General features: G+C 41.6%; 1 protein-coding gene across 4 annotated transcripts in view; it reads left to right on the top strand.

Annotated features, from left to right (window-relative positions):
- Positions 1–13,366, top strand: part of LOC104001655 (putative uncharacterized protein encoded by LINC00596) — a 169,737-nt gene that overhangs the window by 134,009 nt on the left and 22,362 nt on the right. The window contains exon 5 of one of the 4 annotated variants that reach the window (XR_001708546.3): positions 576–2,753. The exons of 2 other annotated variants lie outside the window; for them this stretch is intronic. Coding sequence is in view for 1 of the 2 variants with exons in the window: in XM_063786985.1 (XP_063643055.1) it covers positions 576–675 (100 nt within the window). In the remaining variant the exon portion in view is untranslated. Of the gene's footprint in view, positions 1–575; positions 2,755–13,366 lie in introns of those variants that run through there. One more of the 4 variants, XM_063786985.1, reaches the window with a different exon arrangement.

Raw genomic sequence — 13,366 nt, 5'->3', positions numbered from 1 at the left:
AAGAACATGAATTCGTTACTTAAAATAGGAATGGAAACATTTGGGCATGCCCATTTCACATCAAGAGTACTGGCAATTCATCCATCCAGAGATGCATGGCAGAATCCTGATTTATTTATCGGTGCTTCAGAAGAAAGGTCTTGGTTGTGGGGAGAGTTGAATAAAGAAGTTGATGGATTCTAAGGAAGGGAAGAATTTAGTTAAATACATTTTGTAGGGAGAGAAAACTGGGAGGGGCTCTAAGCTTAAATGCTCCCATTTCACATATCAATGCTGTGAATCTCAATTTCCCCAAATGAGGCTAATGCTATGTGAGAATTGAATGGGGTAACAAATGTGAATGTACCAGTGCAATGCCTAATATTTCTTGAATACTAGAAATAGTCGAATATTATTTTTCTTTTTCATTCTTTTGTGATAGAAATGGTAACACTGGGAATTGTGCAGTATACTAGGGCATATATAAGATGGGAAATGAGTGTATAAAAAAATCATCATTATTTTATTCAGAAACAGTGTGGCTGAGTCTGCTAATTTTCCTCCAAAATCATTCTCCTTTTTTTCTGTTGCACTAGAATCCTTCATTTTAGATGGGCCATGTCTGCTTGGAATAACAACTCCATTTCCCAGTCTTTTTTTTTGAAGCTAGATGTAGCCATAGACAATGGGCTGTAAGAGGAAATAGTGTGTGCAACTCATCAGATGTTTCTTTGAAGAAAGATTGTGTACTCTCTTCCTCCCCTTTCCTTCTCTGCTGCCCGGAGTGTTGATGTGGTGCCCGGAACTGCATGGAGCAGTCATCTGGGCCCCAAGGTGAAGGCCTTGTTTAAGGATGGAGGAGCCCGAGTTTCTGAGGACTGTGGAGCTGCCAGCACTGGACATCCAATGCTTATTGGAGGGAGAACATACATCTGTCTTTCCAAAGCCAAGTGGGCTTTAGTCACTTGCCGCAAAACCTGATCTTAATCATTATTTCATCATTGATACAGTCATGGAAAGACATGGCTTTAAAAGGACTTCAACATTTTAAGACACAAAGTCAAGGCCCAAGAGGAATGTGGGTTCCTACAATAACTTATTTTAAAAAATGCCATCCAATCAAAATAAGGAAGGAGAACAACCACTTCTATTCTATTGGGTTCCAGTATGAAGGCTGGCCAAGTCAAAGCTTTGATTTCACATAATTTACTTATGAAAGAGACATAGATAGTGTCAGCATGCACAGGTTTCTATATTCTAAACTTCGGCATCAATTTGGCCATTGCAGTCTGAAATTGCCAAGAATCATAAGAGGATGGTAAAATAATGGGACTTCTCTTTGGACTGGATTTTGGAATGATGTGTGGTAGTGCAAATATCATAGCTATGGATTTGATATTTGTGCTAACGCATTTTAGAAATCAGGACCGTATTCACAGCATAATCATATCACTTAGCATTTGTATCTTATTGCTGACAATTTAGTAATTTTTAATGATTTGATAACATTAAAAAGTAACTGGTCTAGAAACTATTTTTTCCCCTCAATTTCTGAAATAATAACTTCATGTTTATCTGCTGTCCATGGTGCAGATGCTGCTGGCTCACCCTCTAGGGAAGGGGCCCATCTTAATTGTAGTAATTAGGTTTCACGAGGTATTAGTTAACCTGGAGGCTAAAGTCAGTTGGAATTATTGTTACGAGTCTTCCTTTCCTGTGTATCTCTTGGTCATCCATTAATATGGAGACCCATTAGGGGTCGTTCAAGCAACTGCTGGGGCTAGCTCTGCTTCCCACTATCAACTGCTGGGGCTAGCTCTGCTTCCCACTATCTCTGCAAAGGGTTCCCCAGTATTCCAGCTGGAAGTACTTTTGAATGGATTTCAACAGATATAGTAGGTACCAGTCAACTTGCCCTTCAATTTAGCATTTTGTATTTTAAAAGTGCACTTCAATGGCTTTATTTTTCTTAATTGTAGCCAATGCAGTGTCTTGCATACAGTAGGCACTTAATAAATGCTTGTTAATTTTTCCCCAAGGGGCAGAGTTGGCTGAGAATGGATGTTGGGCAAAGTGGGCTTCACTGTGGTCATATTTTAAGTATGATGTTGGTTCTAAGTATAGGGTGAGTTTTTAAACTCTGAACGGTTAACTTATCACAAATGCCTCTTGCAGATCACTCCCAGTGAGGTAAGTGGTTAATAACAGCTTGACTAGTAAATGCTAGTGATTTAAAAAAAAATGCTGGCCGGGCGCGGTGGCTCAAGCCTGTAATCCTAGCACTTTGGGAGGCTGAGGTGGGCGGATTACCTGAGGTCAGGAGTTCGAGACCAGCCTGACCGACATGGAGAAACCTGTCTCTACTAAAAATACAAAATTAGCCAGGTGTGGTGGTGTGTGCCTGTAATCCCAGCTACTTGGGAGGCTGAGGCAGGAGAATCGCTTAAACCTGGGAGGTGGAGGTTGCGGTGAGCCGAGATTGCACCATCGCACCATTGTGCCATTGCACTCCAGCCTGGGCAACAAGAGAGAAACTCCATCTCAAAAAAAAAAAAAAACAAAAGTTAACTGAAGAGGATTAAATTTATCATACTTCTGAGTTAATGGTAAATTAGCATCACTGTTATGTGCACGGTTCCTTTTATTTGGCTGTTTATTCTTTTTTGTCCCATCCCCATTTCCTATGGCCAGTCATCTAATGTTTTTAATATGCATCTTTTCATTGTGTGGTGCTTGCAAAATATAAGAATAATAATAAACACTTATATAGAACTTACTTTGTGCCAGGCTTTGTTCTAAGTCTTTTATGTGTAATCCTTCATTTAATTCTCATAACAACCTTATGAATTACTTACCTTTATTATTCCCATTTAATTGATGAAGGAACTGAGGCATAGAAAGGTTAAGTAACTTGCCTAAAGTCATACAGCTAGTAAGCAACGGAGTTGGAATTTGAACCTAGGCAGTTGAGCCCTGAAGTCCATGCTCTTTTTTTTTCTTTTTTCTTTCTTTTCCTTTTTTTTTTTTGAGGTGGAGTTTCGCTCTTGTTGCCCAGGCTGGAGTGCAATGGCGTGATCTCGGCTCACTGCAACCTCTGCCTCCCGGGTTCAAGAGATTCTCCTGTCCCAGTCTCCCGAGTAGCTGGGATTACAGGCACATGCCACCATGCCCAGCTAATTTTTGTACTTTTAGTAGAGATGGGGTTTCATCATATTGGTCAGGCTGGTCTCAAACTCCTGTCCTCAGGTGATCCACCCACCTCGGCCTCCCAAAGTTCTGGGATTACAGGTGTGAGCCATCATGCCGGCCAAAATCCATGCTCTTAATCACCAACCACACAACTGAAATGTATCCTGTGCTTTGTGTGTATGTATTTTTAACTTCTTAAAATGGTATTGTATAAATAACATTGTCATAAATCTTGCTTTGTTTCTTACTTTTCCACTCAGCACTTTGCCTTTAAGAAGCATCCATGTCGCTACGTCCACTTGTGATCCATTCAGCTGATTGCTGTACCCCAGGGTGAACATCTATCACATTTTCCCTCTCCACTCTCCCAGGGATGGTACTCCAATTTCCTGCCTCCACAAATAATGCTGCAATGAACATCCTCCCTCAGGACTTGTGGGAGAATCTCTCTGGGATCTAAACCATGGTTTTTCTTCATGAACTAAATGTGTGCCTTTTACGAAACATGAGGCTGGTAAATGTAGAACAATTTTTTTAAAAAAGTGACTTATGCCATAGCAGTCATGTTTCAGGCACTGTTCCAGATGTAGGATCATCTCAAAGTGAAACAAAGATATTCATTTACATGAAATCAGAATCCTGTTATTTACTAAGTAATCACTTGGTTTATGTTTATTTACACACTCATGTGCTAGTATTGGAAGGCTGACATGGCATAGCTAAGGCATACTTGCTCCCAGCATAGTAAGATGATAAGGGCTTGGATTTGGGGTGACATTGGTGCAGAGGTCAGATTTGTTGCTTGCACCTGTGTGAATAGCGTCAAGTTCCTTAAATGCTCCAAGGCTCAATTTTCTCATGTATAAAATGGCAATAATTGTTTTTTGTGAAGATTCAATGAGATAGTGTATGTAGAGAGCCTAACACAGAGCCTGGCATGAAATAAGCACTCACAAAGGTAGGATAATCCCTCCCCTTGGAAAGCTCCCAGAAGAGTGGAGGAGCTAGATGCAGACCCAGATATTCACAATGCAGTGTGTAAAGTGGTAGTGCAACATGGGCAAAGTGCATGGGAGCACAAGAGAAAGACAGTGAATATTACTAATTGCCATTGATTTCATGCCTACCTTGTTCTAGATACTGTATATGATTTTATTTTTTCTGGCTCTCTAAGGTGAACTCACTATTTCTATTTAACAGAATTAGAAACCAATGCTCAGTGACAACTTCCATTCAAAATCACTTATCCAGTTGTTGTGCAGAAAATTTGAATCCCTCTCTAGCTGATTGCAAAGTCTGTGTTTGTTTCAATGACACCAAAGAAAAGCTAGCATTTGGTCTGGATCATGAAGAATGAGCAGGCATTTTCTAGGTAGACAGAATATGCAAACATTTTCCTTGGCACCTTGACTTTGGGGTCTTTCCAAAGAACTGGATTTTTTTATTTATTCATTATCATCACGTGTGTTTACCCAGAACTTACTGTGGCTGGATGGTAGAAGTGCAAAGACTAAGAGATAAGGTCTCTGTCTTTCAGGGGTTTATAATCTCTTCAGAGAGATTGACTACATACACATACACCCCCCATAATCAGATGGATAATGATACAAGGTTGCATAAGTTACATGCCAGGGAAACACTACTGGTATCAAGTGAGTTCAGAGGAGGGAGAGATCACTGAGGGCTTAGTGGTCAGGGTGAGGACTGAGAAATAGGTGGGACTGCAACTGGGGATTGACATGGGGAGATTGGGTTGGACACTTGGAGCAGGCACAGTAGTGTCATAGGAAATGTAAGGGTTGCATTCAAAAGGGGAGCACATTACTTTGAATTTACGGAAAGTCAGATTTTACTCTTAAAATTCCTTGAAGTACACCACAAAGTATAAGCTCTCATATCAATTCTGTGATGTGCATGTGGCTTCTGTCTTCAAGTTCAGCACGGTCACTCTTCCCTACAGAGTTAGTATAGATTGCTACTTCTTTGGACTACATAGCCCCTTCTAGCCTTCACATTTCTATAGTTGGTCTGTGTTTGGGATGGTGTTGAACAAAAATAGCATTGCTTTAGTCACTGGAGTCAAATCAGCCGGGCAAGATGTTTGTACTACCAGATCCATGAGGCAACTGAAGGCTGGTGGAGGAGCAAGGAAGGTGGGCCTTCACCTCTGTGGACTGTACTTTGGCATCACTGAGCTCTCAGCTTTGCTGAGGACAAGCCCAAGTGGGCTTGACGCTGGAGGAGTGATCATGTCTACATTCAGATGCCCCTAGCTATGCTGGTCTCAATGCATGTCAAATATTGAAGAGCGAGGATGAGGTGCTGATGTTGAATTAGAGGAGAACAGTCAGCAGCAGAATAAATATTACTCACAAGGAGACACCGTCTTGTTTGTCTCATGGGCCAAACAGGGGAATGGAGGAATGATTGGAGTGGTGGGAAGATTGCATAAGGCTGAATTCTAATCGGTTTAACTTATTTAAGATGTGACATTAGTGTAAAAGTAGAGAGATAGGAACTCATATAAGTATGTCTGGGTTTGTTAGGAGGAGAGGATTTGCAGAAACAGAGGTGCATTTGGAAGAGACCTGGTGGTGGAGGATTGTGCTAAGTAGGATAGGATTTTGGGCTCAGTCTTCTAGTGTGACAGGTGTCTTTGCATATGCCTGACCAGGGGATTCTCCTTTAAAGAGAAAAGTTTTAGGGAGATTAAATATGACAATTATGTGTATGCTAGTTTGGAGGGGGGCTCAAAACTAGATCCTGGGACCCCAGTTGGAGGTTGATATGATTTGGATCTGCATCATCCCCAATGTTTGGAGGTGGAGCCTGGTAGGAGGTGATTGGATCATGGAGGCAGAGTCTTCATGAATGGTTTAGCACCATCCCCTCAGTGCTCTTCTCATGATAGTGAGTGAGTTCTCACAAGATCTGGTTGTTTCAAAGTGTGTGGCGCCTCTCCCTACCCTCTCTCTTCCTCCTGCTCTGGCCATGTAAATTACTGGCTCTTTCTTTGCCTTCTGCTGTAATTGGAAGCTTCCTGAGGCCTCTCCCAAAGCAGACGCTGCCATGCTTCCTCTACAGTCTGTGGAACTGTGAGCCAATGAAACTTCTTTTCTTATAAATTACATAGTCTCAGGTATTTCTTTATAGCAATGCGACTAATACAGAGGTGGTGGCAAAAGTCTGTTGAGAGGCAATAAAAGCCTGGAAATGATGATGAAAATGAAGGGGAATGAGCACAAAGAGAGGTGTTATGAAGAATCGGTGGGCTTCACAAGCCTGAAAGCCACGGGGAAAAATGATATCAACATCACACCAACTCTGACAGAAATGCAGACTCCCCTCTCTCTCTTTCCCTAGTCTATGTAACTGCCATCTTTTATCGGGGTTGAAGGAAATCATTAATATCCTACTTCTGATTCTTCTCTTAGTTAAAAATCAATTGAGGAAAAAAAATGTAGAGTTTAGATGAAGGCAAAATATTGGATTTTCTGCTGCTAGCAGTGGACTGGAGGACACAGTTTTGGACCATTGCCACACAGGGTTTCTATCCTTTTTTCTTAAGCTGAGATGTTGGGACAACCCACCATGGGGAGAGTCTGGGTCAGTGATTGCTCTGGCCAACTGTGGGGTCCCCGATGGTGTGGACGGAGAGGCTACACGTGAAGGAGGCATGCGATGTAACCCATCTGGGGAGTAAATGTGGATTCCTCCCACTCATCCAAGCAGATGTCTGGATTCTCCACGTTTGGGAAGTAAGAAAGGGGTGGGAGGGGTCAGGAGTTGTACTCTGTGGGAAGGACACAGTAACATGCAGAAATGCAAGGAGAAGGAAACGAACTTACCTTCACATTGCTGGACATGATTAAAGGTGAGAATAGAATTGGAAATGAAATTTGTGGGCTCATTAAATAAATAACCTCATTAAATTTGTGGGCTCATTAAATAAATAACCCTGTGGGTTATTTAATGAACAGGTTTTGTTCTTTTGGAGGGCAGAAGTGAAATTGCTCACCAGCAATCCTGGGAGGAAACAGGATTGGTGACTGGTGTTGAAGAAGTGGCCTCATGAGGGTGTCTGGGTTAACCACCGGCGACTCCACCATGGGGACTCCACACCCTGCATTCAGTCTTAGTTGGCCACAGCCTGGATGCTTCAGCCTGGTGAACTGAGAAAACAATATCTTTGGAGTCATAAAAAAATCATTTTCTTTCTCTTTTGTTTTGTTTTGTTTTCCCTGCCTTGATCCATGAAGTAGGAATTTCCACCTTATGAAGAATGGAAGACTTGGGAGGAAAGCCCCTGTCCTTTTACCCTGTCCCTACCCTGGCTGGGAAGAAGGTCATGGGGTGTGGAGTTCAGCCCCTCTGGGTCTCTCTTTCCCAGCAACCTGTCCTCAGCACTTGTCCCCTCCTTGCCCCTCTGTCTCTTAGATTCAGTAGGGCTACTCTGCTCTTTGGAGCTAGGGGAGGCCTGGCCTCCTTGTTGGCAAATCAGTTCTGGTCATGGGTCAAGGCAAATTCTCCAAGGCAGCCTTTTTGGAAACATAGCTGATCATTTCAGCTCTGTAGATCTGAGTCTGTCTCCTCAATGGGTTCAGAACCCGTAAGGGAAGAGGTGTGACTAATTAGCATTATCCCTTAAATTCTAACATTCTTTTTGAGGAAAAATCCTAATTTTGAGATTCTTTGGAATCATCTTTCCTTCTCCCGACCTTTCTTTTTCAAATACATTTACCAAATGGAATGACCACTGTGTGTTTGGCACTTAGGTTAAGTGTTTTGTCTTTTCTCTTAAATAGCTATGATTGGCTCTAATGCAGTGTCTAGGCAGTGTCTTGCCACAGGCAGCTCAAATGGACACATGTGCCACAAATATATAAGACACTTGTAGAACACACGTGAATTCCAGGGTGTATGAAGAACTCTGTAGATCATAGCAGTATATGGTCATATGAGTGTGTGTTCATGCATATACACACCTACCACATGCACACACTACCACATGCATGCACACCTACCACACATACAAACCATGCATACCCCCCCACATGCATGAACACACAACCTATATACTTATACACCACACACAGACAACACACAACCACACACACACACAAACACACACACTACCATATGCATGTACACCTACAAAGCCATACATGCATGTATGCATGCGCACATACAAACCACACATACCTCCCCACCACATGTGTGAACACACACCATACTCATACACTGCATACAGACAACACACAGAAACACCATGTGCACACACTACCATATGCATGCACACCTATCACACATACAAACCATGCACACCCCCACATGCACATAAACACACCATATATACTCATACACTACACACAGACAACACACACAAACACAGACACACATGCATCATACATGCACCGCTGCATCACACACCCTCCAACACACCTAGACACCATGCATACACACATACCACACACAAACTACACACGTACGGACCATTCACACAAACACTCCCTACTCCATCTTACACACATGTGCATATGCACATACACAAGCATATGGATGTAACCCCAGGGCCTCTGCAGAGAGAGCTGTGGAAAGCTCCAAGACACCTTCTGTCTCCCACTCTTAATCTCTCTCTCCATCCCTCTCCTTTTCTCTCTTAATCCTGGGGTGTATATATACAAGACTATACAAAGCACACACACAGAAACAGAGCAAACCTCTGGACTCACGGAAAAACAACTGCCAACAATCTGGGCAGCTAAGGCTTTGTGCATAACACCCTACTCCTGAGGGCCCCCTCCCCTCCCACAGGAACACACTCTGACAAAAAAGCACCTGCCCCTAAGCCAGGCGTCTTTCTTTCCTTTTGCCTTTGATTAAGTCTCACAATAAATGGCACACCAAGGGGTGCAGCATTACGGTGTCATTAAAGTGAATATTTCACAAGTGAGTGTTGCCTGAACGAGATGCTTCTGATGTTTTTATTTTCATCAAATCTTTGAGGCCAGCAGATGGAAAAAAATTATTGTAGCCAGAGCTTAAGGAGGTAGGCTTCACCAGAGAAGCAGGGTGCAGGCTACAGTGAGCCCTGACCCAATTTCCTTAAGAAAAGGGAAAAGAGTCAAAGTGCTCGATGTGTAATCAATAAGCAGGGCACATAGGATGAAACACACACACTCCCCCCCCCCACACACACGCACAGAAGGATATTTCTACCTCAGTTCTTTTTAAAGTAAAAAAATGGTGGGAATACAGTTTACTCTAAAGGAACCCTTTGAATGTGTATCATTTAGTGAATTTGGAGCTTTCCACACCAAGTGCATTTGCTAAAAATGGTCACTGCCCATAGATGAGACATCATACCATTGTTAATGTCATTAGCAAGCAGAACAGCGGTGCCTACAAAGCTCAGAGCAGAGAAATGATACCCGGGGGAACCACACAATGCCAAATAAATGTGAGATGATTGACTATTTTCATCACTACCTCCGCAGCAGGGTGGGAGCCCATTTGTAAGGGGCTGCCTTGTGCCTATGGGGAGGAGGACCATCAGACAATCCTGTTGCAGTTTCTATTGTCCTCAAAGACACGTCTTCTCCAGGAACAAAGCCCTGGGTCACACTGTTTGTCCTGTAGAAACTCCTGATAAATTTTGCTTTTTAGAAAAGCCTCTTTTCTTTGATTAGCAGTAATAAAAGCTTTCCCTTCGAAATATATGCCCTTACACATTAAAAGCCTGAGATGAAAAATTCTTTGTCATTTGCAAAGAATAGTGTCTCTTTGTGACTTGTTATCTGTTGAACTGGATGTTATAAAGTCTGTCTGAGGGCTGTGATAGCAGCTAGAATATTCTGCCTTGTGTGGCAGACACGTTTGAAGGCATAATTATGGGGTGTGGGTTGGGGTGACCAGCACATTCTCCCAGCCCTACCAGATAGTCGATGGGTTTTGTGTATTCAGGAAACTTCCCCTTCTTTATACTGTTTGAATGGAAATGGGACTGACATCAGGCGATAAGCCGTTCCTGTAATGGATTCCAGAAACTTCTGTTCTTGTCATCTGGTCTGGATTTACAGACAACTCTCTTCTGTTGTTCAACTTTCTAAAATAGAAGTTATGGTTGGTTGCAGCCATAAAAATGATGGCATAGTCTTAGACAGGGATCAGTCTCCAAATGCTTTGAAGTGAATAAGGATGCCTTTCTGATTAGGATAAACTGCATCATACTGGAATTCTCAAAAAGCTTTTAAATTGTAGTAAATGTTGTTTTAACAAACAAAAACTAAGTAGTTGAAAGAAAATGATCTTGATTCAAAAACTTACTTGATTTAAGAATTGTAATTCTGAGGGAGGAATTGAGGAGCTATTGTTTAATGGGGACAAAGTTTCAGTTTTGCAAGAAGAAAAGAGTTCTGGAAATGGATAGTGGTGATGGTTGCACAATAAGAGGATGTCTTCAATGCTGTTGGGCTGCACACTTAAAATGGTTAAGATGGTAAATTTGATGTTATGGATATTTCACCAAAATTGAAAAAATAAAGAAAAATGATAATTCCTATGTAAGTACTGGTGATAGAAATAGAAAATGCAGTTCTGTGTGTGTACTACATTCAAAGTTTTGCCCTCTAAATGTCTGCTTCTTTTATCTTACAGGAACAGTTTGATTAGACTCTCTAAAACTGACTTATTAATGTTGTTGTGTGGATAAGGCACTGCATATAAGCTTGTGCGATTGCTAATGTGATCTTTTGTTTTAACCTGATGTAAACAATGATGCTCCAACCAAATCTTTAGAGATTTAATTATGCAGGAAAATATTCTTAACCTCTCTCATTCTAAGCCAGTTTGTTTGCTACTCATTTATCTTTAAAAACAAAACCTTTGGCTTCTCTTCCTTTTCTTTTGCTACTTTACTCAGTTCCAGTTACGTGTCATGACACCCTCTCTCCTCATGAAACACTTTAGCCTACACTCTTTATGTGTTGACTTTTTCAAAGATAACATCATTTTGTCAATTGAGAGGCCATTGGTGGTAGAGAAAGAACAATACGTGGGGAGCTGGGAGACCTGGATTTGGTCTGATCTTTTTCACTGGTTTATTCCTTGGAGTCTGAGTTTTCTCATCCATAAAATGAAGACAATAATTATTAGGTTGGTGCAAAAGTAATTGCTGTTTTGGCCATTACTTTCAATGGCAAAAACCGCAACTACATTTGCACCAGCCTAATACCTTACCTTTCTCCGTGTAGAGAAGTTCAAAAGAGAAAATAATGAGAGCTACTATTTACTGAGCACCTACTAGGTGTTAAGCACTGTTCTAAGTAGTTTAGGGGTATCAGTTAATTTAACCTTCCCAATAACATGGTAGAGCTATTATTTCTATTTTTCAGATGAGGAAACTGAAGCACACAGAAGTATAGAAACTGACTAAGGTCACAGAGCTGGTCAGTGGTAGAGCCTGAGTTTGAACCCAGGCAGTCTGATAGATGAGGCTATTCTTGGTCACAACATCATCCTGCCTGTGTACAGATGCGAAAATGAAATGCAAACTACTTTAAAGCATTATGTAAAATGGAATGAGTAAAGAGTTGAATTTTCTAGATTTATTTCCATGGAAAATGTTACAAATGTTGGTTCTGTATCATTAGATCACCTCAGCAATACTCCCTTCCACTTAGAAGCCATAGTTTACCAAGGATGTGAACGATCTGGAACATCTCCTTCATAGCATTAAGCATTCTTGCTGTATGAATAATTATCTGTGTAATTATGTGTTTAATATTTGTGCTTCTATACTGTATACTCCTTGAGGACACGGACAATGGATAGCCTGTGTACCATGATCTTTCCAACAAGTAGCACAATGCCTAGCACATAATAAGTGTTCAGTAATAACGAGATCTAACACTTACAAAGAGATTATCACATTCCTGGCACCAAGTGCTTTACATCAACTCATTTAAAACTCACAACAACCTTATAAGGAGGGTTTCCATTTTACAGATGAAGAAACTGAGGCTCAGAGCACTTAATTAATATGTCTAAGGTCATGTGGTAGTAAATGGTGGAGTCTGGATGAAACCCGACTATCTGACTCCAGAGCCTTTGTCCCATTTCAGTTTCTGATATGTGACAACAGTGGAAACCTGAATCCTTTCTAATGTGGACTTGGAAGCAGAAATGAAACACTGTTGTGACATCCCCCACCAGTGGCCCCCAAATGTGTGTTCTTGGCTTTCCAGGCAGGTGTTGAGTGTTGGACAATGGGGATGAAGAGATTGCAGGCTGGGAAGTTGGTGGCCTTTCTTCTGACGTGGTGAAACATTTGTAAACTGTTGCCTGCAACAACCTTGGATGTGAGACCGTGGGTCTCCTGAGCCTGTACCTCTAGGGGAAGTGGTCGAAAAAAATCAGAACAATGATGTGTGTTGGCTGCTTCTTGATGTTTTTAGCACACTTCTATGATAAGGAAATCTGGCTAGTTTGTAAGCAAAGATGAAAGGTGGTTGAGCTGTGCTAAGGCAGGCTCTACTGCCTCCAGCCTAAACTGACGAGGATCTGATAATGTGGGGTCTATTTGGACTAAAAAACCCAATTTCTTCTATGCTCCACCAAGCAGGAGGAAAGATGCCATCCCAGATCTTCCCAGGAACCTCCACTTCTTTCACTGTTCTTGGGCAATTGGTATGTGGAATGGTCCAGATATATTAGTGCTGAGGGTTGGAAAATTATAATCGTAGCTCCTATGTGTCTGCTACTGGCAGAAGTGCTTGACCTACTTTATCTCATTTATTCTTTCACAATGACCTCTGAAATATTCTTTTAAAAATATTTATTTATTTAAATTTTTAAAATTGACAATAACTGTACATATTCATGGGGGTACATAATGATGTTTTGATACATATAATATATAATAATCAGATCAGGGTAATTAGCAGATCCATCATCTCAAACACTGATCATTTCTTCATTCTGGGGGCATTCAATATCCTCTAGCTACTTGAAATTGTATTGCTAACTATAGTCATTGAGGTAAGTATTCTCACCCCTCCATATGAGATGTTGAGGTAAGTCCAGAGGGGGTAAATAACCAGCCCTGAGTCATGCTACTCTAAGCGGTGGAGCTGGGATTTGAACCCAGGCCCTACCGGTTCCCAAATCTGGGCTTCTCCCCACATCCTGGAATTGAGTT

The sequence above is a fragment of the Pan troglodytes genome, chromosome 10 (genome assembly GCF_028858775.2).
Source record: "Pan troglodytes isolate AG18354 chromosome 10, NHGRI_mPanTro3-v2.0_pri, whole genome shotgun sequence".
NCBI classification, from domain to species: domain Eukaryota; kingdom Metazoa; phylum Chordata; class Mammalia; order Primates; family Hominidae; genus Pan; species Pan troglodytes.
This window is presented reverse-complemented; position numbering and strand designations above follow the sequence as displayed.